This window comes from Acipenser ruthenus, chromosome 3 (assembly GCF_902713425.1).
Source record: "Acipenser ruthenus chromosome 3, fAciRut3.2 maternal haplotype, whole genome shotgun sequence".
Lineage (NCBI taxonomy): Eukaryota > Metazoa > Chordata > Actinopteri > Acipenseriformes > Acipenseridae > Acipenser > Acipenser ruthenus.
Window position 1 is genome coordinate 9,344,940 of NC_081191.1, and position 26,051 is coordinate 9,370,990.

The 26,051-nt window shown below is 35.9% G+C and overlaps 2 protein-coding genes and 1 long non-coding RNA gene across 11 annotated transcripts in view; 2 read left to right on the top strand and 1 right to left on the bottom strand.

The window, feature by feature from the left end:
• The window catches only part of dgkb (diacylglycerol kinase, beta), a 177,957-nt gene extending 165,281 nt beyond the window's left edge, over positions 1-12,676 (top strand). The window contains exons 23-25 of the mRNA XM_034058527.3: positions 856-976; positions 1,578-1,638; positions 11,055-12,676. Of these exons, the coding sequence (XP_033914418.3) occupies positions 856-976; positions 1,578-1,638; positions 11,055-11,153 (281 nt within the window). The 3' untranslated portion in view covers positions 11,154-12,676. The remainder of the gene's footprint in view (positions 1-855; positions 977-1,577; positions 1,639-11,054) is intronic.
• LOC131709421 (uncharacterized) lies at positions 910-21,132 on the bottom strand. Of its 3 annotated transcripts, none has more exons than XR_009311534.1 (5): positions 20,929-21,132; positions 11,070-11,131; positions 1,773-1,995; positions 1,547-1,636; positions 910-998 (listed from the first exon to the last, which is right to left on the bottom strand). It is a non-coding gene; the product is annotated as an uncharacterized LOC131709421 (long non-coding RNA). The 3 variants fall into 3 exon arrangements; XR_009311529.1 differs by having other exon boundaries at positions 936-998; positions 1,519-1,636; XR_009311526.1 differs by having other exon boundaries at positions 969-1,636.
• Positions 21,133-22,113: 981 nt separating this feature from the next.
• The window catches only part of LOC117435502 (ETS translocation variant 1-like), a 28,434-nt gene continuing 24,496 nt past the window's right edge, over positions 22,114-26,051 (top strand). Inside the window, exons 1-4 of one of the 7 annotated variants that reach the window (XM_034058705.3) lie at positions 22,114-22,358; positions 22,779-22,910; positions 23,708-23,795; positions 24,179-24,226. In XM_034058705.3, the coding sequence (XP_033914596.1) occupies positions 22,854-22,910; positions 23,708-23,795; positions 24,179-24,226 (193 nt within the window). In that variant the 5' untranslated portion in view covers positions 22,114-22,358; positions 22,779-22,853. Of the gene's footprint in view, positions 22,359-22,476; positions 22,594-22,772; positions 22,911-23,707; positions 23,796-24,178; positions 24,227-24,262; positions 24,762-26,051 lie in introns of those variants that run through there. The other 6 variants (XM_059011940.1, XM_059011942.1, XM_059011926.1 and 3 more) reach the window with 6 other exon arrangements.

The following is a 26,051-nucleotide window of genomic DNA, read 5'->3' on the forward strand; positions in this document are numbered from 1 at the left end:
ATTGACATGACATTTTGAAACTGGCTGCCATTTCACATCTTACTGAAAAATACATTCATGGCAATTTATAAATTACTTATATATGTCACATATTATCTGTAAATACTTATGAAACCTTTCATATGTAACACGAAACACAAATCTGAAGGTATTGTGGATATATTTATTATAATTCTAGGTAACTGCAGTCAGACTTTTTTCTTTTTATGATTGTAATTTAAGAGCAGTTGACAGGCATTTCCTCAGTAAACAGTTGCTTTGCCACTTATCCGTGGTTATCTCGGTATTAACATTAAAAGGTAAGTAGTTGATGCAATCCGGGGGGTACTGTAAACATTCACATGTGGCTTATCCCCAAAGTTTCAATGAGACATATTACTCCAGTTTTTAATTAACTCGTATTTCTTTTTTTTTTTTTTTACGCAAGGAGAAAACAACTATTTCATAGTGCTTAATTAAATGTTTAGTTTTGTAATGTAAACAGGCGCTTTTCTTCTTTGAAATAAAGCCAATGGAAGACTGGAGTAAAAGCTTTGAAAATATGCCACAATTACATGAATGTTTCGAAGTTTGCATGTGATAGCCAAGTGCAGATGCATCACTTTTGAGTATTAAGTAAGGTGACATGCAGGCCTTACGTCTGTCCTGGTTTCTGTTAGGTTTACCACTATATCTAGTTTGCAGTACCATAATAATTGCTTATTTCAATCCATCCTCACTTGTGATATTGTGACCATATGGTGACAGTTATCTAGTTTTTCAATAGGTTTAGCCAATATAGTTAATCGTAAGCAATTTCATGTAAGCACCTTGATTTGTTTTATTCAGTCCTTTTTTTTCTTTTTTTTTTTTTAGATCTGTCAGATCAGCTTTTTGAAGTGGTTGGTCTGGAAGGAGCGATGGAAATGGGTCAGATCTATACAGGTTTAAAAAGTGCTGGGAGGAGACTTGCACAGTGTTCTTCTGTTACCATCCGGTAAAGTTGGCTGTTTTCAACTCTGCAGTTAAATGGAGAAACTACTGTCAAAATGTGTGATATGCATTGTATGACTGGAAATTATTACATTAAATACGTTGATTCAGGTGGTCTGAGTATTTAATCGTTTTTGATATGTTAAAGTGAATGTTTATACAGTAAGTGTGGAGGTTTAACCTAGCAGCTCACCTTGGTTTTGTTTAATATTCCCAATACTTTGAATATTTTCTTTACGCCTGTATGGTACTGTGGTACCAGAGTTTTGTGTACACCCATCTGATCGCTAAGGGGTACATTTGCACCATGGGTCTGCTTGAGGTCAGGGAGCAAGACACATTACACAGCCATGCTAGATATTGGAGGGAGAGGGAGAGATGCTTAAAATAATTTATATGCTAAAATTGCATATACAAACCTAAAGACATTAATCAAAGTAATAGGAATGTTAAACAAAGCGAAGGCAAACTTCCACACCTACAAATATTCACTTTAAGGATAATGAGTTGGTGAGTTCTATATGTAATGCATGTTGTCCATCTTACATTGTATGGTATTATTTGGCAGGATTACTTATCATTGCTGTTTTCTTTATTTTCCCCAGGACCAGTAAAGCTCTCCCAATGCAGATTGACGGTGAGCCTTGGATGCAAACCCCTTGCACTGTAAGTAAACATTAAATAAACACATTCCTTACAGATATTAGGTGTCACAACAAAACAGGGTTCAATGTTCTCTGTGAATGGGCAGCAAGAGCTGGTAATCTGTACCATTTGTGAAAAGGGTGTTGTTTACTTACCTCCTGCTGCTCAGATATTCTCTGACAAACTCTTCCTTTTCACTGTGTTGTACCTGTATTGTAACCACATACCCTCTGTATGCCTCAAACTCCAGTTTGCCTTCTGCTGTGTTTGATTGTGCCATGTATTCAGAATAAAGTCATATAAAGTACTCTCTGGAGATAGGTGTGGCTCGTGCTCATCAATCTTCTCTGACATCCCAAGATACAGAGGTCTCTATAGCTGTAAATAGATGATAACTAATGTGCAGATTCATTGTGGTAGAACAGGCATTCCCCCTTCAAAAAAAGTCTGTCATGAAAAATGGATTTATTAATGAATCCATTTGACAAAATGGTGAGGACTAGGTAAAAAAAACAAAAAAAAAACGCTGTATTTTTAAATGGTTAATAAACAAAACATTGAGGGCATCAGCTAAGCACAGCATATTTTTACCTGAACGTATGTGGGCTTTAACAAGCGTTATCAGGATTCCCTAATTAAATCTTTTAAAAGTTTCTAAGACTTAAGCACTTATGCAAATACTTAACGAAAGTTAATTAAAGACTTTACTATCCCCAAAAATCTTTCCAAGTTGACTGAACTTTTAAATTTTATTAATAAAGCAGCGCCAATTATTTTCCCAATTCCTTTTAAGACTCCTGGGCTCATTTGCATAAAACTTACCGTCTCCTTTATGGTGCTAGTAATAGTGTTTAACATGGCAGTATTTCATCAGGTGACGCATAAACGGCATTTACCGTCAAAAAACATCACTCATCATAACATTACAATAACATGCCCTTAGGGACCAATTTTCTCATTAACATATTCGTATGATTCATAAATCTGTATTGTGCCGTTATTTGACCCTCACCAGCATCATAATTAACACAGACCAGGCGGAGAATGAGGTGTGTCTTAACTATATCATTTCCCAAGCATATGTTCTGCGTTTAGAACATGTATTTAAGCCAATAGTAATAATAAGAAAGGCTATGTTTAATTATCCAATAATTACTTAATTTAGGTATTTAGTTACTTGTAACGCATACATTAAATTGCATTAAGTTGTCTGAACAGGATAGGCTACTTACTGGTTGGAAAATATATCAATCACATTTGTAGCCTATTCGTAGCTCTAAGAAAATGCGAAAAAGAGGAGGGAGATCTTGGAACACGAGCCAGAAGAGTGAGAAGACCCTGCAGTTTTGTTTACAATCTGATTTTGATCTTGCCAGCGCTTCTGGCAGTTTGATCTCTTTTTACAGTACCAACCGCATTAACCCGATCAGCTATCTCCTGATATATTGTTTCAGCCACAGAACCTTGTATTTCCAAACAGCTGATCTGCCTTGACAAGTACGTCTTATTTTAATACTGCGAGTTACTGGGATGTGAATGTAGGGTTTCTTAACCTCTCACTTGAGTCTGTTGCTACTGGGAAAGTGACTGTTATACTGACTGGATGAAAATAAACCCAACAACAGATACACGTAGCCACATTAATAAAACTTACCGTCTCATTTATCATGTCAGTAATAGTGTTTAACATGACAGTATTTCATTAGTTAATTCTATAGGGCAGGGGTGGTCGGTTAACAGTGTTCTCTTGCGCGCTGAACCCCCCAGTTTATATGGGTGCGTTCACAGAGATCATTCTGCACAGATTCAGTCCAATTTAGCCAATGATCTTCTAAGAATGATCTCTGTGAACGCATCCATTGGCTAAATTGTTCAGATTCTGCACAGAATCTGCGCAAAATGATCTCTGTGAATGCACCCTATTATTAATGAATTGAGCTTCCCTTCTGGGTGATGTGCATTTCATATCCCCCTTCTCATGTGACACTGGCACATCAACAATGCCGTTCATCCCATCTGTTTAATGGACTGAAGCCGGGCTGTGCTCACTCAGGACTGGCTGATTGGCTTAAAAATGTCTGGATGGAGTGCAGCCGGTTAGCGAACACGGTGATCAGGCGAGTAGTGCGCATGTGCCGAGACAACAACGGCTATAAATAAGAGCAGCACGCTTTAGTCTGTCAGTCTTGCATGCTGTGTTACTTCTTGGAAAGACAAAAAAAGTTTAACGTTTAATTTTTCTTTGTAAATTTACCGACTGCCTGTTTGGGGTAATCGGTTATTAAATATACCGTACACTATGTTTGTATTTTAATATTATTTATATAATTTTATGGGTTTTTTTGTTTGTTTTTTTATCTTGTTGATAACCGTGAAGGGGATTTTTTTTTCTAGGTGTTTTTAAATTACGTTTTTTTTGGTTTGTAGCTTATTAGTCTTTTATTAGGTGTATATAAATTATCTGCTGGTTCCTTAAAAAAAAAAAAAAAAAAAAGCTTTTTGTATGGTAAGGTGTACTGTATGAGAAACAGATTTGAGAGGTTATTGTATGAGGCTGTGTGGTCCAGTGGTTAAAGAAAAGGGCTTGTAACCAGGAGGTCCCCGGTTCAAATCCCACCTCAGCCACTGACTCATTGTGTGACCCTGAGCAAGTCACTTAACCTCTTTGTGCTCCGTCTTTCGGGTGAGACGTAATTGTAAGTGACTCTGCAGCTGATGCATAGTTCACACACCCTAGTCTCTGTAAGTCGCCTTGGATAAAGGCATCTCTGCTAAATAAACAAATAATAATAATAATAATGTGTTGTATTTGAATGGATTGTGCAGGTATTTGCAAACTGAGGGAATACAGTAACAAATAAAAGCATAGGCGATTTTTCTGCTATTTAACAATTCATTGTATATTAATGTAACTGTGCGGTGCTGTCTTTCTGTGCCATTTGTCATAATATGAGAAAAATAACCGGAGCTTGCTGACGCTCTAGTATCTTCTGTACTTTCTTGTGCGCTGCAAAGGAAATATGTGCTGACATTAGAGGATCCTTTTTTCTCAACCAAAAGGAAAATATCATGAACTGTGACAACACATTACATTTCTGGTGGTTACAGTTCTTTTTCAGGAAGGCATGTGCATAAGCTATATATGAAAAAAGTATAGTGAGCATCAAAAGAAACTTATCACTGTTATAACACATTTATTAAAAATAAGGTATATAAATGATGGACATTGACAAAATGTTTTTGGTTTCTTTTTAATCACTCAATCATTCATCCTTGACCATGACACGCTTAAGTGACTATGACAGAAGCATATGCACTTAATCTCCTAATTAGTGAGACAGCTGATTGGACACTGGATATGGAGTGATTTCAGCTGTTGAATTGCAAGCTTGAATAAAAGCAATAAAGAAAATCACAGAAAAAAAAAAAACAATATGCCACGTCTGTCAAGACAGCAGCGCCTTCGTGCAATCGGCATGTTGGAGGCTGGACTAGGGCAGCGTACTGTGGCTCGCCGTCTTGGGTGCTCACAGCCAGGAATTTCAAACCTGACGAGACGGTATAACCAGACACACTCTGTCAATGACAGGCCACGAACTGGGAGTCCAAGAGTCACAACACCTGCCCAAGACTGACAGATCATTTTGCAGCATCTTCGTGACGTCAATAAAAAGTCACTGCACCTGCTCTAAAACAGAGTTTGTCATTTTTCGATCACATCTAGTGAATTTTATCCAAATATAAGTGATAAGCTCAGTATATTTTCTTTTTAATCAAAAAATCGTATGCACCTACCCGAACCTCTCACTCGCGTCCAGCACCTGTGTGTGCAATTATTATTATTTTTAAAACTGATATCTTGATTTCAGACAACCTGCCTGTGTCCAGACATGTTCCGTAGCCATAATGTCATGATGGTGTATACCATTGACATCTTAAGTAGGGGACACGGCTCATTTGCATACATCTTACCAGTGGATCGAGATCTTTGCACATGGCTGATATTTTTTATTGTCCCACATAGTTGAGTAATTCATTTCGGGGGGGGGGGGGGGGGGGGATCCCCTAAAACCACCCCCACTGCCTCTGACAATCTCTCAGTAACAATCTGTGATGGTAAATCACATCTAAAACCATTTCAGGCCAGTAGAATAACTAGGCATTAGTTTTATAAATCACATTTTAAATACTGCCCAGTAATTGTTATTAATTACCGTCACCTTTTATGCATATGGGCCCTGATGTTTGTACTCTGAACCACTGTGTAATCATTTCTGTCCTCCCTGAAATCTCCCCATTTCTTTCTCTGTTGTGGGAATCCCTTTTCCAATAATGCACAACTCTTTTCTTTAGTAAAAAGATGCAAATTAAATGATCTCCTGTTACTTGAATTTCATAGATTTTTGTATTGTGGGGTCATAAACATCATAACTCCACCTATACTAAATACTTTGATGATGTGTATAGATTAATCATCTATATAGAAAGTTGTAAACCATAGGCATAATATATAAATACTTCAAGTCCTCGTTACTTGACACTATACTGTCTCTGTTTCAAGGTAAACCATATCTCTGCTGCTTATTGTAGTTTAAGATCTAAATAGAGTAATTTACATCCTTAGATCTGTCAGTGTTTACATCGATTGAATAGACCTTAGTGTTTTTGACTGTTTACATATTTCCAGTTAAATCCTCGTTTTTTCATACCAGTCTTATTTCTGCTAAACAGACTGAAAGGATGAGATCCTGTAGTACCCCCCATATTTTAGAGCATGTCATTTTTAGGTCTTTTGCATTACTTTCTCATTTAAGGGGTGTAATCTGGCAACAAAAAAAAAAAAATTCCACCTGAAATTTGAGTGAGTGTGGCTATGTTGAATCCACAGTCAAGCTAAAGAATCTCTAATAGCAACGCTCAGGGATTACAAATGCTTTTATATATTGAAGGAACAACATACAAGGCAAAACAGCTTTGCCAGGAATATAGCCTTATCTACTTTTGCCCTGGCCATACCTTTAGCAAAATAACAGAAAGCTAATGTTAAAATTCAGGTCACTGTAACCCAAAATATCATAGAAGGCAAACGGGATAAAGACTTACGCCCCAGCAAGAAAAAAATCACGTTGCTTTAGTCTTTAAAAACCCTTAAGAAATTGTTAGAAACAGACTATTCTATATTTAAAACATCATATTTTCATGCTTGATAACAAAAATGAAACAAAATTCACACATATGTTAATTACAATGTAGGGAATTAAATACTATGGTAGTGTAACAGTACAATTTTAATTACATAAACTATGTGCAGGGTTTCAGTGTGTTCCATTAACATTCAGAGACTGAAACTGGAGTTAATTTGGGAGTCTTCCGTCATTAAGTTGGCATATCTGTTCTTTTGTTACATTCTCAAATTATGTAAAGCTGCTTTACTGGGTAAGGAAATCTACTTTATCATTGTGATGTGTTACTTCGGGCATGTACAGTATTATTTATTGAACATTATCCGATGCTGATAATATACTGGCATTGTTTGTTTTGTATTTTCTTCTACAATTCTATGTTTCCTCTACAGTTCAAATGGTTACAATTGTTTTAATTCTGGTTCAGTTATGTAGCAGTTGCTAGAATGTCTAAGACAAACCGAAGTGATACTATAAAGCATTAGGTTAGTGGTCAGTGTATACTGTACATGGCTGATGAAAATAGATCACATTTCACACTAAGGTTTGCTTTTATTCCTGTTAGTTTTATATAGGGAAATACATGATTGTTATGTCCTTGTCTACCATAATTGTCATTCTTTTCTAGTACTTCTTAATCTATTAATTATGTTTGTTTACTTAGGCATTATCTACCATCACTTCCTAATTCTAAATCTTGAGATAACTGACATCTAATTTACTGCTTGTGTATTTTTATGTTCTTCTGACATGTAATGCGACCTTTGTTTAATTTCAGTATGTTAGAACTTGTGACAAATTCTCAATTAATTTGTAGTCATTAAAAGTTAAAAAAAATGCTAATAAAAAAAAAAATTCCAAAGCATCACCTTTGAATATCTGCAGAATATATAATTTCCATTTTGGTTATGCACTACATCTGTAACAACCAAATGCATGACAGCTCTATTAATTTAAAAGCTCAGTTATACCTATTAGCACAAAACATGGAAAAATACCATTAATCATGTTTTTTAATATTGTGGCAGTGTCACTTTCACAGTGTGTTAGAAAATTATGATGATACCCTAGTGTTTTCACTCTACCTGTGTGCAACTTCCATGGGAACTCCACAATTATGCAAGACTTTATTATGCATGTTCCTTGTTAATGATCGTGGTAGAACAAATATAATTTGAGCTTACTGCAGTTTGGAAGGCTTATCCTTATAGACCTCTACACTGAATGTGCACTTATATCCAGACATAAAGGGAGGCAGTTAACGAGACTAACAGTTCAGCCTAATGTATCTCACCATGGGCACTCTTATTAAGACAAGGTACATCACACTAGCGATTGACCCACAGCAACTCCAAAAACCCAAACTGTCTGGGATTTCATTCAGCAGCTGAATAGACCTCCTGCTGACCCATGTAGCCTTGTTCTGTTCATTTTAGAAACTTTGAGTGACCTCTTGTGAGTATATGTGCTTGTGGTTGTCCTGTAGATATAAACATCACAGCTTGTATGAAAATTTGGAGAACCATTCTTGAAACCCGGAAATGTTTGTGCAGAGATCCCTGGAAAATGTATCAGCCTTTGCGCTTTCTACAAAATAGGAACCATGGCCTTTTTATTTTTATTTTAAAAACAGTAAAACTTTCATCCAGGCACTGTAATTAAAAGACAACAGACACAATAACACCTAAAACAATGAAATGCCCAAATAATCGCAAGTAAGAAGGGTCACACACCCAAATTACTTTAATTCAGTTTCCATCTACCCAATCTTGTTAATATTAACAACCACTTGTCAATGTGTACAACTAGTTCTATCACTGTTTAATCCTTTTGACTTGAGGACAAATATTGTAAAACTAATTTCAATATGTCCATTTAACATAAGAAAAAAGTTTTGCCTCTCTTGACAAACACTTACCAGTACTTCACACTGGGGAGCTGTAGCACAGTGATTGCGTCCTAGCCTGTAATTTCCATTGTCAACATAATCACACTCTCAAAATCACAAGTGGTATGCCAATAACAAGAGTGGAGGAAAATATGAAGTAGTTCTCAGAAGACAGTTTGAGGGGTGAGCAGTGAAAATTAGTTGTTGATTAATAATTAGAGACTACAAACAGAAGTAGTGAGAATGTTATAAAAGTTCAATAAGAATTTAATATGACATTTGCCAGTTATGTTGTGTTTTAGGACATATTACCTTTTTTTTTTCTTTTTTTTTTATAATGAAGTTGGCTTTTTATGAAAGAAATACCAATTGTCTGATATAGTTTAAAATAATATGACAACTGATATTTAATAAATGATTGATCTTCCTTAGATTTACTTCCACTAATGAAAATGTCCGTTCTTGTTCTTCAGAAAATGTGAACGTCACTGGCCCCTACGGCAAGATTTGACCTTTTTATTACATAATGAGATCATTTATTATCTCACTGTAGCTTAAAGTTGGCATCAAAATGCCACCTTGATAATTGCTTTCAATTAGCTGAGAGCAGAGAAAGCTCTCATTAAATGTTGTTTAATATGACAGCGCATTCTGGATTTCTACATCTAAAGAATGCAACGTTTAGAAGATATGTGAGTGTAGTCTCAATAGCCTTTTTTAAAGTATTCCTTTTCATGAATAATGTTCTGTTATTGCCCTTTTCTTTCTTTTATCTTTGACCCGAAGAACCTTAAAGTGATTGTAGCCAACAAATTAATTCTGTAAATCGTAGCTGTTATTATTATTATTATTTGTTTATTTAGCAGAGATGCCTTTATCCAAGGCGACTTACAGAGACGAGGGTGTGTGAACTATGCATCAGCTGCAGAGTCACTTACAATTACGTCTCACCCAAAAGACGGAGCACAAGGAGGTTAAGTGACTTGCTCAGGTCACACAATGAGTCAGTGGCTGAGGTGGAATTTGAACCGGAGACCTCCTGGTTACAAGCCCTTTTCTTTAACCACTGGACCACACAGCCTCCTATAGCTGTTGTGGCAAGATGCGTTTTAATTTTAAAACATGATATATCTGATAATATACTGGGTTAGGAAACCTCTGCTTTCAGATAGTGTAGCACTTATTTGGTCATTATACCTGGAGCGTTAAATTGTCCCCACCCCTTCAACAGCTACCTTGCTTTCATTAACCAACTAGCTGCTTCCCTCATTGACTGCTTTCAGCAAGGAACATGATTTGACTTTTTTTTTTTTTTTAATTGTAATATCTTGGCTTGGTGGTAAAGGCTTGTTGCAAATGAATCTTTTGTTTTAGGTTTCTGCCTTAAGGGTATTTGAAAGAATGGGGCATCAGGCTTTGGTGTACAGGGGAACATAAACTTCAGCTTGTCCACCTTAATAATTATTTGGTTTCTAAGTGAGTTCTATCTAAACATAGGCAGGGTTATTGGAAAACATTGAGTGGTGTACACATTTTATGGGAAATATCCAACACACTACGTTTATTATGTTAGTTGTATTCAAGTAGATGATATCATATCTAAATTATAGATGTAATCTTTTAATGGTTACCAACAGCAGCATTACAGTCAGGATACCTGAAACTCGATACGGTCCATACAACTGTTTAAATTGTTGGGCTTGTTTTACAGAATAACGTGATTTTTGACTTCATACTCTTTATGGTGTTATTATTGGAGCGATAGTTATTTCCCCGTTATTATTCAAGGTTGTCAGTAGATCAATCGGTATATCTGTTTACTCACTTCTTTGAATTAGACAAAGAGCAGATCTGCTCATATCACTCTGAATGCAGTTTGTAAATGTGTATTAGGTAAATATACAGTATGTGCATTGATAGATATGGCAAACATGTATTACATATCTATTTTACAATTTGCTTGTTCACTATTGGTTTATTGCTCCAAGTCCATATCAATTATCACCAATAGCATTTGATTCTGTTTAAATAAATACTACAGATACAATTATTTGACATGTCTGGTGACATTGTTATTATCAGTGATGACACTTATAATACTGTAACATATTTAAACCAGAGAGAAATATTACTGGTAGTGAGTAAGCAGATGACTCCCAATGTAAATTTGAAAATCAACATGATATTTAATAAACATTTGTCTAACATCTGAAACAACCTCTACATTTAAAGTGATGTGCTCTTTAATTAAAGGATTGACGATATTCAGACACAGTAGTAGTAGCTGTTGTTGTTGTTATACATTTGCATGGATACAAGGTTGTTATTTATTAGTTTTATTTACTGTGATTTTGTTTCTCTCATAGATCCAAATAACTCACAAGAACCAAGCTCCCATGCTGATGGGCCCGCCTCCATCTTCAGGGTTCTTCTCTTCTATCGTCTGGAAAACAAGCAAGGAGTAGGCTTGTGAAGAGCTGTGTTATTTAAGCCTGCATGGTGTTGTGTGGGGGTTCATGTAATACTACACTCATACCTGATATTTTAACTACTGCACTTAAATGTTCTGAAACATTTTGTATTTGAAATGTTGTGTGTAAAAAACAAAATCAAATGTTGTAATTGTCTGTTTGAACATGATGCACCTTGCATGAACCATTGAATGCTTTTAAAATGCTTTAGTTGATTGTATTTATTTATTTATTTTGTGCATTTTGTACAGAATTATGGACAGGGAAGAATTTCCAGTTTTATATAAAGACTTTTTCTAGGACGTGGATAGAAAATCATTTAAGTTTGTTTTCTTGGCCGACTGCCATTTGTAGTTAATTATTGTTAATTAAGATCTGCTGTTTAAAGTGCTGTGAACTCAGCCTCTACTGCAGAAAAAAATTGCCCACTACATAAAAATTGCTTTGACTTAGATTTGCTCAGTTAATGTGCTCTTGCAAAACCCTCCTGGTTGGGTTTGCACTTGCATTCTGAACAGAATTACTTTCAGCACTAAATGTGCAATTGTAATTCTGCCCTTAATAGATCCTATTATCGCAAACACAAGTGCAAGTGTTATTTTATCCGTAAAAGACTAATAGGTTGTAGGTTTGAATAACAGGTATTCTGTTATTGTTTTTCTAGTCCTCCACTAATGTCCCACAATGTACAGCCACTTACGTGTCAATAAGCAAAATCAAAGCTTAACAATTCGTTAGGCTACCACATAAAATAGGGAATATACCCAGGGGTTAATTTGTAAACAGAAAGGCACCAGATTTGGGGGGCTCCCTACAGCTTGGAGATCGGCAGTTCGAATCCAGGCTATGCCACTGTCGACCATGGCCGGGAGTTCCCAGGGGACAGCGCACAATTGGCCAACCGCTGCCCAGGCGGGGAAGGTTTAGGTCGGCTGGGGAATCTATGGCTCACCGTGTACCAGCAACGCTTGTGACTGGCTGGGCACCTGCAGGCCAGCCTGTGTGCAATTCAGCACTGCGTGGTCCTCTTACGCTGGCAGGCTTGCAGTGCGAAAACAAAACACATGGCTGACTACACACGTTTTGGAGGACGCGAGTGCTCGTCTTCGTCTCTCCTGGGGGTCTCATATCAGCGGTTGCAGCGATGAACCAGGTTGAATAATTGGGCATTCCAAATTGGGAGAAAATCAGGGGTAAAATAATTGGCAATTCCAAATTTATAAAAGAAAAAAAAGGTACCAGATTTTATAATTAAGGAAGAGGGATAGCATTTTGGTTTATATGCCTAATGTACTGACCTTGATTCACAGTAGCTCACATAGATGCTTCTAGTTCTCATCTGTTTGGGGATCGGGGTTTCGTGCCTTATTGTTGGTTTTGGTTCCTGCATGCCGACCTTTGCCTAGCTATGTTTTAATCCATTATTTACCAAATAATTTTTTCTTTGAAAAAATCATAACACAAGCTGTATTTATGTAATCACATTACATTACACTTAAACAGTTAACAGAATTTGAGCAAGTTATTATAACAATATAGTCAAAGAGAAAATTAAAATAACAGGAAAATACTAGTTTAAAATGCTCCAACAAATTATAAAGTTGCCTGCCCTCAAATGAGGACAAGCACACTTAATGGGCCGATCTTCAGGTTTGAATAATACCAGTGGCAGGCAGTCTAATCTGACGAACTGGAGTGAAGATGCTGTTCTTGTTAAGAGTACTATATTTTTGGTGTTTTGATGATTGAGGTGCAAAAAAACAAAAATAGTAATTTTCTGTAGATGTCGCATCCTAAAATATATAGTTACAGTACACTTTAAAGGAAAGTGTTTTTTTTTTTTAATTATTATTATTGTACATGTTATGTGTATATAATCTTTTTTCAATCTTTGTTTCTTTTTTTTCAGTTGCTACAACTGTTTAAATAAAGTACCTGTAATTGTTCTTTTCATTGTTAACATCCTGACAACTTTTTACATGTATAATTAAAGTCTGTTTCAAAATGTCCGCTCTAGTGCAAACAGGTAACACAGCAATAACTGGTACAGAACAGAAAAGCCAGAGCACATGTTTTTTTTGTTTTGTTGTGTTTTTTATAAATTTTTTATCGCTCTTCCTACAGTGATTTAGAGGACAGATCTCAAACCCCAGTGCATTAGAGCGGACATTTTTAAAAGAGCTTTAAAAAGTTAAAAGTTGTCAGGATGTTGACAATGAAAATGAAAATGACAAGTTTGTTATTTAAACAGTTGTAGCAACACATCTGGGACATATAACATCATATTTTTCTGAACCTCACCAACCAGTGACCCTGCACACCACAAACGAGCGTCTTAACTACTATGCCAAAGAGCATAGTGGTTAAGATGTCTCCATTTGTGTTTAAAGAGCTTATCTCATCTCATCTCATCTCATCTTACCAACAGGAGGACAGAACCGGTAATGGCAGTGCAGCACACAACACTACCCGTCACACCTGCTGGAACAAAATTTTACGATGGAATAGACAGAATGTGCAAGGTTTCCTACCCCTGTACTGGTCTGTGAAAACTATTTATGTAGGTAGCACATCAGGAGCTGGCTTTTATATTTTACATCAATGCAATGTGGATACCCTTATTTTTTTTTATGTACCAGTACTGTATTCAAAACAAGACACATCAAATCTAACCTAGAATTACTGATCCAGACATAGTACATCTAGAGAGTTGGCTGTATTTGAAAATAGTTTATCGGGACTATGGAGTTTTCATGCAGTTCCTGTTAATGCTGTTTCATCAACAGATATGCAGGAAATGCAATGCATTGCACAGCACAGCAAGTTTAATCAGGATATGTCTCCATAATTTGTACTGATATGCCCTGATGGATGGGTCTTTCCAGGCACATGACTGGCTGTTTATCAAAGTGTCTTCAGCTCACTGGAAGTAGCAGACCCATCCCCTGTTGTTTTACAGCATCTGCTTCATCGTCTGCTCACTGCGGATTTCCCTTTGAAGCTGTCACAAACAGACAACTTCATTTATAATCCCCATTCTCCATTTCTCATTCTCCATAAGTGTGGGATCTCAAAGACTGAAATACACAGGCAGTTAAATATTGCTGGAAACTGACATGACAAGGGGCACAATGTTTGTTGCTACTTCTGACAGATCTTACAATTTTGATATCCAGTGGTATAGCAACACTTTAACGTATATTAACAGGTATTTTGTGTTTTAGAAATGATTTTGTGCTGGCCTTCGCTGTTGACTCTGCTTACACCACAATGCCATATTTTACCAATGAATCTCCAATTATAACTGTTGCATTCTTTATATACTGCAATTTTTAAATATATTTTCTATTATAATATGAGCATTCATATTTTAAGTAAAAGCAGAAAGGTTGAATAAGGTTATTTCTAGACTTTGGAGTATCAACTGGAAAGCCTGGGTGATTCTAATATCATATGAAGTATTGTAGGGGATTATTAATCTTTTCACTACCTGCTTCAAATGTCTAGGTATTTGATTAACTTTGACTTCAAACACTATGAATTGTAGCAAGTGTTTCACGCATTATAAAAAAAAAAAAAAAACACAGTATTTATTGGTTAACAGAAGAAATTCAAAATGTCTTATTTCTATCCTATTGCACTGGCATGTTTTTTGTTTTTTGTTTTTTTATAAATCTGCATGATACAGTAATATGAATGGTTTTAAGTATTTCATGCATCAAACTGTGAGATGTATGTATAGGTTGATATTTATTATATTACAATATTGTATATATTTTATTGATCACCAAAGTTGTTAAGACATCCCTTATGTTTGGAAACCTAGTTAAGAGCTCAATTTAAAAAATAAGGATTTTGTGGTACTTTTTTGGTACTTTCAATGGGGTCACACAGTATATACTTAATCTTTTCTGATATTTTTATTACAATCAAAGGAACAGCATGTATTAACAGATTCTTCGAGTATAGTTTTCAATACATAAACCTGAAACAGAAAGCATTACCTTCAATCTAACAAACTGTTTCTGCAAAAAAAAAACAACTATTAAATAACATCTGCTCTTTCTTATATCATATGTCTGCTGGAAGGGAATGGGTTTGCGTTTTGACCACAATTACAAGTACCGGTACAGAAAGTTATATTTATTAGGTATTAGAGAGTAGTTTGGAAAGAACCACTTTTGTGAGTTCAATAATTCCCGGATCATGAGAATGCAGTACAGATTGTTTTAATGCATGCTAAGAGATCCCCTGCAGTCACAGATGTGACTGAACCACTACGGGGGGTTATTCAACTGAAGAAAAAAAGCACCCACAGTATTTAACTGTTCAGACATTGGAACAAAACGTCCAGAGGCTCGGCATGTTTTAAATATCAAAGGTGTGGTGTGTTTGGGGTGTGTCCTCCTAATATGGAAACAATGGGGACCATAAAAGGCTACTGCTCAGTAAATAATGACACAAATATATATTGAGATAAACATAATAGAGATATAAAGAGTTCTAATGCAATATTTACTTTTGCAGAAAAAAATATCTGTTGTTCCCGTTTACCACATTTAAAATAAATTAGACAATAGTGCATATTGAGAATAAGTTACCAGTATATCACCATGCAAAACTTTTTTTTTTTTTTTTATAAACTTTACTGTGTTTCTGTATTATGCATTATTCATGTACATTACTGTGATGCCATAGTTGTCGGATAACGCTTGACAAATTTAATAAATTACCTTATTGCAAGAAATTGCCAATACTGTTGTTTAAAACTAAAGAGTGCACTGCCTTCCATTTCTAGCAACAGCACTGCACAATCATTTGTTATTGCATTTTTTTTACATTATAATGGATCTTTTCAATGCAAATCATAAAAAAAAAAAAAATCTGTCAATTTACTAATGTGATTTGTACCATATACAACATATTTTATGAGGGTTGTTCAAGTGAAACATACCCTGGAGGGTGTATTATAAACATTGCATGCTGGAGTGCACCGAAAATTGTTATTATTCCAGAATGTACTCTCTTTGCATCTGTATACACTTGTCCCATCAATGCACAAGTGTCAGGATGCCTGCAGCATTAACGTTTTTGATGCACCACAGTCAGGTCAGGACACTGGCTTTCACATCATAATCATAATCAGTCTAGATCCACTTACAATAAAGCACCTTTAAAAGTTTGTGCTGCTATCAAAAAAGTCAACCAGTGAAAAGACTTGTTATTGCCGAACAATGCTGGACCACAATGAGGAGGATAGTTCAGCTACATCCCAAGAACACATCTAGATCATGTCTTCAGTAATCACACCAAATTGGTCCACTGCTTGGTGCCTTCATTACTCGTTTTAGCAATTCAAGTCTTAACATACTATTAACATACTATTTCATTCTAGTACGTCTATAGACTGCTTTAGTGATTAAAAAAAAATAAATAGTGTGCCCTTAACACTCTAGTTCGAAAGCTAAGGTTTTGAGGATCCAAGACATTTATTCTGTAGAACCTAGGGAAAATATGGGGAGTAGCCCACACCATTGTCTTTGACAGATGCACCCTGAAATAAAGCCTACAAAGTTGTCATGCTCCTGGTGGAAAGGGCAGTGAGCTTTTCTGGAGGGGTCAAGTTGGCTTGCTCATAAGCAGTCCTGACTGTATCTGCTATCCATATGGACAGCCTCTGTTTAGACAGGGCTTGACCACGGGACCACCCCATAGCAGACTGCCTCTAATTTTTCTCCTGTAAACATACCGGTAACACACTAGGGCCCGCACAGGACTTAGCGTATGGAACTGCCGCTCTCTGTCTGACTGGAAAGGAGGTGGCTAGAAAGCCTCCGATTCCACAGACTAGTTGACATGAAATGCCAAGACAGTCTTCGGGGAAAAAAGCAGGATCGGCATGAAGCGTAACCTTTGTCCTGGCTTCTGCAAAAATTAAGCAGGCTGACGTAATTGAGAATGCCTGCATCTCACTCACCTGCTTTGCAGAGGTGACTGCAAGCAAGAAAGCTGCTTTGAGCAATACAAATTTCAGCTCAGCTGAATGCAAGGGCTCAAATGGAGGCTTCATGAGTGCTTCAAGCCACCAAGCCCCTTTCAAAAATTGTCCCACCAGGAAGTGAGCTCCTGTGAAGACCGAGTCAATTTTGATATGGCGAGCTGAAATAACTGCCAGATAGACCTTTAATGTAGAGGCTTGATGGGTCAGGATGCCATAAGGTCCCACGCGCCTGACTGAGCAGGTCACGGTGCTTGGACAGTCTTCATAGCTGTCCGCTCAGGAGCTGTATCAGGGCTGAAAACCAGAGTCTGCTGGGCTAATAAAGGGCTACAAAGAGCACCTTGGCCCAGTCCTGCCTGATTTTCTCCAGGCACAGTGGGAGCAAGGCGAGCGGTGGGAAGGCATAGAACAGTCGCCTCACCTTGAGGCATAGATGGGCAGGCTGTTTCCACCAACAGTGCCTTTAGACAGTGGTGTGACACTGAACAACCCTGCTGTTAAACCAGGCCTGCAGAGGATGCATGCGCAGAAGACAGAAAGAGGGTCCGAGAAGCTGCTGCCATCAAGCCCAGAAGTTTCTGGAATGTCACTACCATGAACGCTCTGTTGAGCTGAAAGAGCTCTAAACAGGCGGCTATCCTCTGCACCCTGCTGTCCGACAGAGTGGATTGCCTGTAAGCTGCCCGAGAGCTGCGTTGTCTTCCGACGCTGTAGCTCTTGGGTGGGTGCATGGTGAGTCCGCAGTGTGAAAAAAAAGCGTCCGGTTGACGGCACACGCTTTGGAGGACAGCGTGTGTTCGTCTTCGCCCCCCCGAGTCAGCACAGGGGTGGTAGCGGTGAGCTCAGCCTAAAAATAATTGGCCATTCCAAATTGGGAGAAAATAATAATAATAAAAAAAAATGGCAACGACTAAATTTAAAAAAAAAAAGTATAGGCTCTATTCATTTTGTCACATCGCTGCACACTTTCACTTGTCGCATCGCGTACGGTGTGTAGAGGTCTTTATAGGGTAAAATGTCTAGACTTCATGGAAATGAGAAGTATTTTTCTTCCTGTGCTGTTTAGAGTATGAGCAGATACTAAATAGATTATTGAAGTCCAATGTGCTTAACACTTGTTATTTCTCATGTTACATCTTGCATTTACACCACTCATTTTGTCTCTAAAACCAGACACATCATTTTCACTATATGTGGATTGCCACACATTACAACAGTCGAATTAAAGCATTATTATCATTCCATTATTGAAAAAAAAAAAAGATTTCAACAGCAATATTAATACAAAATATATTGCCCCTCAAGGTCATACTCTACATGATACAAATCCATGGCGTGTAAAACATTTAGGGAGGATGTGACCACATCGTGCCAATGATGCGTACACTTTGCCTCTTGACCTGCATTCTGTGGACCCCAGAGACTCACCTTTCCAAGGAGCACGTAACACTTTAACCTACACTTGATCTTCAAGAACACTTCCCCTTATATGGATACGTCCCTTATCTAACTGAATAGATACTGTAATAGCTAAGTTTAAATGGAAAGTTTAGATTTTTGATAAAGCTTCTTTTTTAGTGGCTCTAAATACTGCATAGTGCCACTACAGTAGTCTAAAGGTACACATATATGTTGCAGGGTGTAATTACATCTTCAAGGTTTGGTAAAAAAATCTGGGCCCGACATTTGTTTTTTAATTCAGTGCAAAAAATTGATGCATAGATCAAATTAATTAAATAGGAAACATGCCAATTCATACACATTTACTGTACATTTGAATTATTTACACTGATTTTAAAGTGTAACCAAAGTTTTTTTTAAAGAATATTATATTATTTTTCTTTTGGGCAAAATCTTATTGAAGCAGGCATTTTACACGTTTCCACAGTGTGCTCATTGACAAATGGGTACGTCTTGCTTTGTGCACTGGCCTTTTATTTCTGGAGGTTTGGGTTTAAAATCAAGGTTAGGTCACAAACAGAATGAATGTCATGGTCTAAACGTGGCCTTTCTTGGAAATACAGTATCAAACATCCCCCAAAACATTATACAATTCAGAACAATTTGAGCATTTCACTTTGCCGGCACAAAGGGAGAGATTGGATTGATACTTTTTCCAACCCCCCTAAGAAGTGTGTGTCTCCAGAACAGGCAGGATGCACCCACGTGGGGCAATGTGGTGAAGCCAAATGTGTATGCTACCCTTCAATCTCCAGAGGTGTCAATGAAGCACCTTTTACAAGAAACAAACATATTCCAAAAAAAGACACTCAACCCTTTGCTTTGTTAAATTTACAACTCACACAGCCTTTTTTAAGATCAATACTTTATAACAGGTTCATGACCAAAACTTAAAAACAGAATGACATGTACTTCAAAGGAGGTTATGAATACTAACATAAACAAATTCACAATTAAAAATACTGCCTTTGATATAACAGTGCCTTTCCAGATTTTTAACAGTAATTCTTGCAAGCACAAATCAAATACTCCTGTAAACCCTTACTAATAACACTTCGAAGTGTTTTGTTATGGATCCCTGTGTGAATAATGTACAAACAAATCATCACGTATAACATTTTCTTACAAAAATGTAAGATATAAATAGCAAAAAACACATTTCAAGCTGCATTACAATGGCTGAAAATGTAAAAAAATAAAATAATAATAATAATAATAATAATAATAATAATAATAATATTTTTAATGTTCAGTAATCACACTATCTTCGAAAATTAATTTTGTAGTTTAGATTTATAACAGACAACAAAATAACACAAATATTTTGTATTCACTTTTTCATTTTTATGAATGCTTCCGTATCCAAAATATTGTGTACATAATTTCATTGCCATCTGACTTTCTATAAATGTGCCAGTTTTTTTTGTTTGTTTAATACTCCCAGTCAGAATGTTTTTAACAATCCTTTTTAGTAATTTATTAATATAAGTATGTTTTTCTAAGTAATTATGACTCAAGTTTATACAGAAAACCATAGCTTTTTTTAAAAAATGTACACCAAAACACACATCCTGGTGATTTAACTTGCTGTTCCAGACCCTTTAAACATCTTACATTACTTTCAGCTATCTTTCAAAAAACATTTTTAAAGAGTCGTTGTTCAGCAAAACAAAAAGCAAAATGAGCACAGCCAGTGTTACTTTGTGCATGAACTACTCAAGATGCTGCAGGGCAAAGCTAGCCAAACTACAGCATACCAGTTGTGCCTCAACTGGGGCCTAGTAACAGTGACCCCTGGTCTGCATAATAAAAATACAATATTCAGCTTAACCTTGTTAACTAAAGATTGAATCATTCACTGGAACACAGTCACTTCCGAGAGTCTGAAACCTAATATCAGGGAAAGCTGGGGACTGAGATGATATAACAGCCCATAGATCTAGGCAGGGGTTACCAGCTTTAGGTCACTTCACAATGGCTCTGCACAGCTGCAGAATTACATATATTTATTTTTCCATAAGGGAACTTTCTACAGGTTTAAACACAATGTGTTATTTATTATTTTTAAATCAAACATAACTCCAAAAGGCACTGCATTAATTCCATATTATATTAGAACATATGTTTACATACTTGATTATAACTTACTTTCTAATAATAATAATAATAATAATAATGTAAGCAAAACCTCGGGAAAATATACTTTTGTAACTTCACTTTTTTTATCGTGTTCTTTGAATGCTACTGAAGCATAGTCTTATGGTATTACTTAGTTACAGATTCAATTAAATATTTGCTACGTTTTACCTCATAACTTTTTTCGTCCAACTTGTTTTTCTTTTCGTTCTCTCCCATGTGACCCTCCCTGGAATTTTTGTGAATGAAATGTGTTGGCTCGCGTTCTCACTTCAGGCAGTTTGAGTCTGTAGTCTATGAATACATAAATCACGTAGAAACTCGTATAGGCCTTTGGATTAACTACAAAGTTCCCTGCAAGTCTGACTGGACCTGCTCCAAACCCCACCCCTGTTACTATGGCAACCGGCTTTTTTTCGTCCTCTTTCAGACAGTGCAAATTGTTGCTGAAATTACAACGTGGAAGAGTGTTGAAGTGTTTAAAGGAATGTTGCTTTGTACAGTGCATTGTACACCCTGTCTTTGGTGTCTGGACAACCACTGGCTGCAGTCTGTATATGCCTAACACTAGCTGATATACTGCATTCAGCATTTTGGGAACTGAAAATGAAATATTAACCGAATAAAAGCAACAACAAGAATAAATAAACCTGTCTAGTTTTTTGAGAGAGAGAATCATATCATGAAGTGAATTTTGTAGTTATTATGGTAAGTTACTGTGAAAACTAGAATCTGAGGATAAGGAGTGTTAGAGGTTTACAGGCTTAATTGAACGAGAATATGACCAGCTTTAAATACAAACCAGTGGCTGGCATTTCTGGAGTTTCCAACTGTTTTTATTTATTTATTTATTTATTTTTTATCCAAACTGACAGTAATGTAGTTACTCCAAGCACAATACCACTAGAATAAAGTGGGAATGCTGCAATGAATGCTATAAAACAAAAAACACGTCTTTTCAAGGAACCCCTGCCATTGGCCATTTTCACTATGGATGGCAACGTTGTAAACAAGATGTAAACAAACTGAAATCCTGATTGTTGAATGTTTTAAAGTGTATTTCATAATACTGTCATATCTGTATTGTCTTAATACTCTGATGATAACATATTTTTCTTTAAAAAAAAGCAATAAAAGAAAATTGTTTAAAGCATTTTTTTTTTGTTTTTGTATGCTCTAAACTTCATATTTTTGCAGCTAGGGGCTGTATGTCCTTTTAACGACCGGTAACATACAGCATCTGTAAACAGCCAGGCATTTGCTTCACAAACACCACCGTCAGTGTATACATTAAAGGTCATAATTACAGACTGCTTTGTGTGACAATGTATTTTTAAGGCGCTGCTTCTATCGCACGGAAAATCCGCGCTTGATTGACAGACCGAAATCTGATCCTGTGAAAGAGACAGGCAGCCAATGGGAGGGAGAGATCCATCAGTTTGGTTTGGAGGCCCCTGGAGGAGAAGCAAAGGAAAAAAAAAAACATTGAACTGAGCTCAATGACTGAGCTTTGAGCTCTGAGGTGAGCTACTGCAACTAATTCACGTTTTTAATCAAATCCATAAGGAATCGTATGGGATATTGCTGTGCATATTACTTAGGTGAGTCCCCCTTCAAACTTTCTGTGGTCCTTTTAAACACGGCATGACTTTACGCTGGAAAATACATTTTAAAATATGCCTCTATGTAGTTCCGTTACGTGAGAGCAAAAACATGTTGATCGCCATCATTGCTAGTTTAACACACACGCCGATCGCTGCTGCAAAGTAAATCAGCACGGGACTTGTACGCGTTTTAAAAGCGGTTGCTGGTGGAACAGCTGTTAGGTGTATGCATGTGTGCACTTTTTTATTATTATTATTTATTTCAAAACCCTGTTGCTTGCTTTGCATGTCAGGTTAGGACGGAAGTCATGTATTTGTATGTATGTAACTGCTCAAGGTTAATTAAGTTCAAACGCTTCATTTTCTTTATTTTTTTAATATATTTTCTAAAGCCAGCTTGTTTCTTTTAAGTTTTAGGTTGATGCGAATCCACATCCAAAGGAAAGCTTCATCTGCATTCCCACAAAATAATTAAATAAGCCGACACTGTGTATGAATTGCAGAATGGACGGATTTTACGACCAGCAAGTGCCTTACATGGATACAAATGTGAGTGACCAAGTAATGTGAAAGTTGAGCTACTAACTTCCACCCAGAAAGATACGAAATCACCTGATGTTGAGTACCTATGTAGCAGTTACAAATACGAACCAGCTAACTCTTTCACCCCTGAAGAATACCGGGAACATTTTTACGTTTTCAGAGTATGTTGAATAACAATGAAAATAAGTCCACGCATTGTATTTTTACTCATTACCTCCACCCACTCAATATAAAAATAAATAAATAAATAAGTAAAAACAAGCTTTTTTTATTTAAGGAAGATTTTTATTTGGCATGTGATGTTTTTACAAAACATTACTTTAATAGGCTATATTTTTTTTTTTATTAGTTTTACTATGTCAAATCCACCAAAATGAGACACATTAGTTATTTATTTGGATTAGGAAATAAATGCGTATGTGTAAATGTGTGTTGTTTGCCTTTATACTCCCAACCAAATAATAATACATGTAAAATATGTAACCTTCCACAGATTATAGTGATGTGCAGAATACATTCTACAGAGTGTTGTTTATTTGCAAAATGTATTGAGACTATGTATGCTATGTTTATATATTGAAAAAACAACAACAAACAAGAAAACACTTGACATTTAGGATATAATCAGTCCACAATTCTACAGTATTTGACCTTATTAAACACGTTAGCAATGATAGTTTCAAAAACCATGACTTTTGCGGTATGTACACTTAACCACTGTCCTGTCTTCTCATACTGAATGTACTGAAAGTAGTTCATGAGGAAGTTCTTTCAATCAATTGATTTTTTTGTCCTTTTGTTAGAATCCACAAGGGACAAAATGTAATGAGAGACCAGCAAATGAGAGGAAAAGAAAAATCTTGAACACAGACCTTGCTCATGATACAGAAGGTAAGTTTGGAGTTAAATTAAAAAGTTAATTTCACGGAGCCTTAACATTTTAAGTTCAATCTGTTGTAGTTGCCGGGATACTTTGTACCATATTTTTAACCAACAAAAAGTAGCTGTGAAGTCATAGTTATTGTTACACTGTGTAGAGTTTCTATTCTGTATGTTATAGACAGACATCTTGTGTTTTTTGTAAAATGGATGCATGATATTTAAGACTTAAAATCAGTTTGCAGTTATCTTTGTGTTCTTTGTCTGAGTTTGATTAAAATATATATATAATTTTTATTTTATTTTTTTAAGTGTAAATATAATTTCCTTTTTGTGGATGCTACCAAACTGGATTAAGACCCAAAAGTTTAAAGTTTTTTTCTGCCTTCTTTTAGAACTTTTTCAGGACCTGAGCCAATTGCAAGAAACCTGGCTTGCAGAAGGTAGGGCACATCTTTGATTACAGAAAAAGAAAGAAAAATAATGTTAGTTAGAAAAGAACAAACGCAGGAACAATTGCAAAAAAAAAAAAAAAAAAAAACTCTGAAGTTGCCCTCTTGATGTGCAGCCCAATTACTCGAGCTCTAAAAGAGCCACCTCATGTGTCCTGCATACATTAGAGCCTCTGATGAGTTTGTCTTTGGGGACTCTGAAGCGGCTCTACCCAGTGTCATCACAAATTACCAGGAGAAATTGCTTGCAGCTCACAATCACATCTGCTTTTGGCAAGAACTCATGTACTCCATGTCTCTATGTCCTAAGCCTGCTTTTCGCTGCATTTAACCGAATCGAGAGCCCGTGCCATTACTGCATTTTCAACTGGCAAATTTCAGCAACTGCAGAAAAGGCTTTCATGACCTGGTGCTGTGTTTTTTTCTGATGGCAAAAGTTAGTGTTTGTGGGCTTATCAGGACGTGATGCTACAGGATTTAAGTGCAAGTGTCTTCTTCCCACCGAGTTTGCAACACAGAAGTTTAGGTTGGTACTAGCCTTATTCAATTTGTGTTGGCTAATTGCATGCATATATATATATATATATATATATATATATATATATATATATATATATATATATATATATATATATATTTTGTTTGTTTGTTACATTTGTAGTATTTTTTATAAGTCAGATTTGGATAGAGAATGTGGTAATCACATATCTTTGTTAAAGTCTTCAAAGTACTGTTGCATAGTTGCATGTTTTTTTTTTATTCCTTAAGATTTACTATTCCAAAACTTGCTTTTCATTCAGTACCGTTTTTTTCTTGCTTATACCATAATTGTTTTCTTTATAGAGGATCTATACACATATTTACTGACATGCTTATTTGTCAAACAGTTATACAGTTACAAACATGCTTACAGTATACTACTGCATGCAGATTAAAAAAACTTTTTTTTTTTTCAGTCTATACATGCAGGTGGTGGGATAACTGTTAATATATCAAATACAGTTTTTCACTGTTTTGAAAGGAACCTTTAATTTTACTAAAGGATGTGATTACATTTAATTGACATACTGTTTTAAGTTTGTCTTCCAGATTCAAGGGGCTATAATGGAATACATTAGGTTGATGATATTTTTTTCTTAATTCAGTCACATTATTTTTGAAACTTGGTACTTTATTCTTAAGATATACAATTTCAGAACGTCCCTTGCAAGATAATAGTTTTTGTGCATGTTTTTTTTTTTTTTTTTTAGATTAGGGATACTACGTAGTACCGTCTGAAACCAAATATGTAATGAATTCCAGGCATCATTTTTTTTTTTTTTTTTTTGTAAGGTGATGTTGGGTTGCAGCACAATTGAAGTAACTTTTAGATTTTAAAATACATTTTTCACAATCATTTTATTTTAATTTTGTTTTTTGAAATCAGTTCTATTTTGTTACTATTTGGTATGTAAAACTTTGGCAGGCTATATAAAGATCCTTCAGACATGTTCAAAAATTGTTAATATTTATGATAATATTACTTGTTCTAGTTTAGTTTTAAAAAAAACATTTCCCTTTTTCATGTAAAGTGCTTCATGTCAAAACTTAAATACATTACATTTAGTAATAAAATCCTTGTGGTTATCTGTGTTCAATATTGAGGGGGAGCCTGTTTTGTAGACAATATAAATACAATACACAGAAAAAAATGTCCATGAATATCTAAGCTTTGGTAAACCAAAATTAACTAGCCGCTACTTGTTAAGATTTAATTGTAGGCGATTCTGCCTATTTTAATGTATTGGTAATTGTATTGGTCCCGAGCCTTAAAGAA